Consider the following 6543-nt stretch of genomic DNA (forward strand, 5'->3'; position numbering starts at 1 on the left):
CCTGTCCTTTGCTTTATCTACTCAAGACTGTGGCTCTAGTACTTAAGCCAGTTTAGTTTCTTTCACCTAACATGTTCTATCCATTTTCCTTATAATTTTTGATCCTAGACATAGTGATAGAAATCTATAGTAGCTGCTACTTAGGAGCCTAAGATAGGAAGATAGTGATATCAATAAATCACTGTGAAACTGAATAAGAATCTCAAAATAAATAAAAGACTAGATGTAGTTCGATGGTAAAGCACTCTTCCACTTAAAACTCTTCCTCCAAGAAAGCAGAAGAATCCACTATACAAGGATAAGGAAGTAAGAATGTTCCAGATGCAGATTCCAGTCACTGAGGAGCCTCCTGACCCCTTAGTACCTGAATCCAGGCTCTGACTATGTTGAATTCTACCTTCTGTAGGGAACTCTGAAGCTGAGATGTGAAACTTGGAAAAGGTATTAGAGTTTGGAATGTCACCTTGACAGTACTAAGAACGCTGAGAACTGGCCATTGAAGGGTTAAAACAGACAGCTCTGGAGAGGATTAAGAGATTGGGGGGCTGGGGATATGCCCTAGTGGCAAGAGTGCTTGCCTCCTATACATGAGGCCCTGGGTTCAATTCCCCAGCACCACATATACAGAAAACGGCCAGAAATGGCGCTGTGGCTCAAGTGGCAGAGTGCTAGTCTTGAGCAAAAAGAAGCCAGGGACAGTGCTCAGGCCCTGAGTCCAAGCCCAGGACTGGCCAAAAAAAAAAAAAAAAAGAGAGAGATTGGAATGTCACCCCCTTCCTTGGTGCTGGAAGGGCTGAGAGGTAAACCATGAAAGCTAGGTAAAGCAGAATACATCTTTGAACTTTTCCCGGGTTGCAGTCTTCTTTCTCAAAATAATAAGGGAACTAGTTTTTCTCACAAACTCTGTGGTATTCTCTGATTATAATAAGTATAAATGTTTTATTTTCTGTAAGAATCCATAATAAACTTCCCTGTATGAACTCAAATAAATATGCTTGCTTCCAGAAACTTGTGCTCCAAGTGTCATGGGCCTTGAGTCCCCTGGTCCCTGCTGAATTTTTCTCCATATACCTGTCTCTGTGCTTTTCTCATTTCTATGGCTCCCGTATCCCATCATGCTGCCTTGGGCTGTGATTAGAAACATCTTCAAACTCTCCTAACAAATTCCCTTTTCCTCCTTCAACTAGTTGTAATCAGAGGAATGTTTAAAGAGAGAAATCACATGGAGGAAGTGAGTAGGCCAGAACTAAGTAGGAGAACCAGGTAAGAGAGAATCACAAATCAGTCATTAGAAAGATGGCCAAGCGCAAATATAGATGAGGTAGAATAGACCTAGACTCAAAGAATCAAAGAGTTGATTCTAGGTAATCATTCATATGCTCTTCATGACTTTGGTCACAAATAAATAACCAAAGCTATAAGATGTCTCTCTCCTCTCATTTTGATCATTCTTTTCCTAAGGAAAGCAAGAACATAGCACTTACTTTCTTTTTGTTGTTGTTGTGGTGGTGGTGGTAGTGGTGGTACTTGAACTCTGGGCTTAGGTGCAGTCCCTGAACATTTCAGCTCAAGGCTAGTGCTCTGCCACTTAAGCCACAGCACCAGAAGTGGTGCTATGGTTTATTGGAGATAAGAGTCTCAAGGACTTTCCTGCACAGGCTGGCTTTGAACCATGATCCTCAGATCTCAGCCTCCTTAGTAGCTAGGATTACAGGTGTGAGCCACCGGCACCCAGCTTAGCACTTACTTTTCTAAAAATAGAAAAAAAAATTATCTTTTCCAATCACATAAATTGAAAAAATATAGTAGATTGCAATTCTGTCCCTTCTTGCCCTTACTCAGTGAAATAGTTGTGTTTTGCATCCCCCCCCCCAAGTACTTTGTATGCCAAGGACACATCCTCAGACATTCTCTGGCTCCTCAGTCTCTCCTTATCATATGACATGGTGCCCTCTCAATTTAATTTATTTTCTCCTCAATATTTCCTATCCAGTAGCCCTACCCCAGCTTCTCTCTCTCCCTTGCTCTCCCCCGCCTCTCGCAGAGGCCAGTGCTTGATTTTATAGCCTCCTATATAGTTACCTTGTTCCCAACCTACATTCTTTCCAATACATTCCATATAAAATGTAAATAATAAATAGGTGTTTAATATTTTTCTCCATATAAAATAATAAATTATCTTCAAAAATACAAATTGTCTGGATCTATTATCATTTAAAGACTATTGAGTCTTTAGTTTAAGCTATACTTTTTAAATTTTTATTATCTATAAGTAGTTGTGCAAAGGGGTTTCAATTGAATATGTCAATTTATGACAATGTGTCTTGATCAGTGTCAGCCCTTTCATCATTCTCCCCCATCTTTCCCAATTCCATTCATCCTCTCAAGTTAACTGGTTCCATTTTAACATATATACACTTACATAAAATTAATACCATGGCTGTATCCCTGTACTCTGTATGTGTGTGTCTGTCTGCCTATCTGTCTGTGTGTCTGTGTGTGTGTGCTCTTGTGTGTCTCACACATGCACACTGGTCTTGGGGCTTGAATTCGGGGCCTGGGTACTGTCCCTGAGCTACTGTGCTAGCATTCTACCACTTGAACCACAGCTCCACTTCTGGTTTTTGGCATTTATAATAGGAGAAAAGAGTCGCCAGGGATTTCTTACCCAGTCTGGCCTTGAACAGAAATTTTCAGATCTCAGTTTTACAGACATGAGCCACCAGTGCCCAGCTCCTATATTTTTTAATGTGACTATCAAAACAACTTCCAGTCTCACCTCAGCTTTTTTCCCCCAATTTTATCTTCCACAAGTTCCTCCCCAAGTATTATATTATTACAGACTGAACATTTGTGTTCCCTCAGTTCTCATATGTTCAAACTCCATTCTCCAATCTGACAGTATTTGGAGATGGTAGGGAAGGTAAGTAGAGCCTTCACATCCCTCATGATCGGATTGGTACCCACAGGTGCATTATGCATATCTGATTGCCAGGTGAGGACACAGAAGCTATCCAAAAGCCATGAAATTGACTCCTCAAGACACTGTAACCTAAGACTTCTCAGCTCCAAAACTATGGGAAGTAAATAAGCCACTCAGCAAATATCATTCTTGTATGAGTAGCCTTCTTTGAATAAGACAAATACTCAACCTGCAGATTTTAAGAATATCATTTCTAGTCTCTATGACATTGACATGGAAATGGGTTTTTTAAATAACAAGTCAACAAAATCACTTGTATATTCATGTGTTTAATTAATTCTTTGTTCATTCCATCTCAAACATATAGTAATTCATAGGTAAATTGTGAATCAATGTCTTCAAAATCCTTAATATAATAATTTTTACTTAAATAGTGAACAAAAATGCCAAATTTCACAGTAGCCAACAGTTCCAACTAAATATTTTATCCAATTAAAATTGGGCTATGTAAGCAAAGCAATGACTGTGATGTTTTCAAAATGTCTTTACTTCATTTGAAACCACACAAATTTTATAAAGCATTAATTAAATGTTTCCAATTTTAATGCAAATATATATAAGCCTTTTCTAAATACATGTCCATTAACAAGTATAATTTATGAAAGCAATTCTTACTCAAAATACAAACCCTACATTAAGATGAAGAAAACTTGCTATTATACAATGGACACGCACAAAAAGATTCATATTAAAAAAAATTAGCCAGTATAATCTAGGAAGAATCAAACCTTAGTGCAAAAGACCTTGCTCCAAATAATTTTTTTATTTTTATTATTATTATTTTTTTTTTTTTTTTTTGGCCAGTCCTGGGCCTTGGACTCAGGGCCTGAGCACTGTCCCTGGCTTCTTTTTGCTCAAGGCTAGCACTCTGCCACTTGAGCCACAGCACCACTTCTGGCCATTTTCTGTATATGTGGTGCTGAGGAATCGAACCCAGGGCCTCATGTACACAAGGGAAGCACTCTTGCCACTAGGCCATATCACCAGCCCCCAAATAATTATTTTTGAAAGGCATAAAGGCAGAGAGGAAAATCTAAGACAATAGATTTTGATGCCTAAATGATTTTCCACCTAGAGGAATTGTCACCTGCTCCAATTTGTGATTTGTTGAGTCTTTCCAATTGCTTCCTGTCCAAGTTGTCTGGAATAATATTCTCATTGTTAATGGCATATAACGTTAGTATGGCTTTAATGTTTCTGCCAAATGTCATTACTTCATCTCTCAAAGAAAGCTGTGGAAATAGATGGAATCATCTTATACAGACCTCTGGTGATCTTCAATGAAGAAATGAGAAAAACAAAGCTATGATGTCTGGCAAAACTCTCCTTTGCTTTGTGATTCTGGTTATATTAACATGACTGATCAAGAATACTACTATTTGCTAATTGCAAGGCATGGGGCTACATTACTGTTGAATAAATGATTAGACGTTTATACAACCCAGATTTTGTAGCATTGTTATCCAGCAGATTGCTTCATTTTATCTCACAGAAAGGTCAACTAGCCTTACAGAGACAACATGATATAAACCAGAGATATGAAAATGGTCAAAGAATTTCATTAGTGACGAAGTTAGAGATAATTACAAAGATTCAATGACCATTACTTAATTCCAACTTGCTCTGGGCCCTCCCCCCTTTCCTGTTTCCAAATGCTGAACATGATTATGTGCACAGCAATGTGTGTACTTGTGTTTTCATATACACATCAACTCTTACCATTCACAGGTTTCATAATTGTGAATTTAAACAAATTTAACTCCATAAATTGCATTGATAGCTTCAAAGTCAATATACTCTGCATTGTTTTTACAATGGTATATGGGCACATGCCAAGAAGTAAGAAAAATTAAGTTTCCCAAAGTACTATATTCTGGCTAAAATCAAACAAGGTGATTCCATGCCATCCCATTGCTATTCTCATACAGAGATAGCCAGAGAACAGAGATAGTTGAAACAGGAGGCAAAATGATTCAAGAAGCTCCAGCTCAGGGCTTAGTGGATGGCAACTGTTAGAGGTAGGCTCAAGCAAGTTCCTTAATGCCTCCCCATCATGCTTTCTTCTTTGTAAAAGAAATAAAACAGCGGCTCTCTGACCAGTACCATGGCAGTCGGCAAGAACAAGTGCCTTACAAAAGGCGGTAAAAAGGGAGCCAAGAAGAAAGTGGTTGATCCATTTTCTAAGAAAGATTGGTATGATGTGAAAGCACCGGCCGTGTTCAATATAAGGAATATTGGGGAAACACTAGTCACGAGGACTCAAGGAACCAAAATCGCATCTGATGGCCTCAAGGGTCGGGTGTTAGAAGTGAGCCTTGCTGATCTGCAGAATGATGAAGTCGCATTCAGAAAGTTCAAGCTCATTACTGAGGATGTTCAGGGCAAGAACTGTCTGACCAACTTCCATGGCATGGATCTCACCCGAGACAAAATGTGCTCCATGGTCAAAAAGTGGCAGACCATGATTGAAGCTCATGTTGATGTCAAGACTACAGATGGTTATTTGCTTCGTCTGTTCTGTGTTGGTTTTACTAAAAAACGCAACAATCAAATCCGCAAGACCTCCTATGCTCAGCATCAGCAGGTGCGCCAGATCTGGAAGAAGATGATGGAGATCATGACCAGAGAGGTGCAGACAAATGACTTGAAAGAAGTAGTTAATAAATTGATTCCAGACAGCATTGGCAAAGACATAGAAAAGGCCTGCCAGTCTATTTATCCACTGCATGATATCTTCGTTAGAAAAGTAAAAATGCTGAAGAAGCCCAAGTTTGAATTGGGAAAACTCATGGAGCTTCATGGTGAAGGTGGTAGTTCTGGAAAAGCTACTGGGGACGAGACTGGCGCTAAAGTCGAGCGAGCTGATGGATATGAACCACCAGTCCAAGAATCTGTTTAAAATTCAGAGTTTTAATGGCGACAAATAAAAGGCCTATTTGTGAAAAAAAAAAAGGAATCTATCAAGATAATTTGTTTATTTGGGGTTAGGGATGGGTCACGGGGATGAATGAAGAGGAGAAGACAGGGAGAATGAAGTTAAGAATCCAATTTTAATTGCATACCCTATAAAATTAAGAAGAGTTAGGGAAGGGGTGGGGAGGGGAGGGATGGGTAAAAGAATGTTGAAAGGGGTGATATTGATCAAGATATATTGTACTCATAAAATGCTTTGTTAAGTGAACAACAGAGTAGTATAAATATGTAAAGTATATTTCATCAACAGTTTGCTCTTTGCACTAGAGTTTTGGGTGAATTTTTAGAGCATAACTATAATAAACATCAAGAGTATACTGTATGTAGCTGAAAGTTTGTGTACATGCCTGTAATACCAGCACTTAGGAGGTAGAAGAAAGAAATCCAAGTGGTTTCTTTTTCATTTAATTTTATTTTATTATCTTTAAATAGTTGGACAAAGAGGTTTCAGTTCAATGTGTCAGTTTATAAGTACAATTCATCTTTGGCAATATCATCCCCTTTATAATTATCCCCCATCAATCCCCACCATTCCCTTTCAATTTTCCTAGTTCCATTTTCTCATCTATACATAGAAAGTTATGACT

The 6543-nt window shown here is 38.6% G+C and overlaps 1 protein-coding gene across 1 annotated transcript; it reads left to right on the plus strand.

Annotated features, from left to right (window-relative positions):
• Nucleotides 1-397: 397 nt before the first annotated feature.
• LOC125348341 (40S ribosomal protein S3a-like) lies at nt 398-5907 on the plus strand. The gene is made up of 2 exons (XM_048341472.1): nt 398-402; nt 5069-5907. The coding sequence occupies exon 2, from the start codon at nt 5088-5090 to the stop codon at nt 5880-5882; it is 795 nt and encodes a 264-aa protein (XP_048197429.1). The 5' UTR covers nt 398-402; nt 5069-5087; the 3' UTR covers nt 5883-5907.
• The last annotated feature ends 636 nt before the right edge of the window (nt 5908-6543 follow it).

Source organism: Perognathus longimembris, chromosome 3 (genome assembly GCF_023159225.1).
Source record: "Perognathus longimembris pacificus isolate PPM17 chromosome 3, ASM2315922v1, whole genome shotgun sequence".
In the NCBI taxonomy this organism is placed as follows: Eukaryota; Metazoa; Chordata; class Mammalia; order Rodentia; family Heteromyidae; genus Perognathus; species Perognathus longimembris.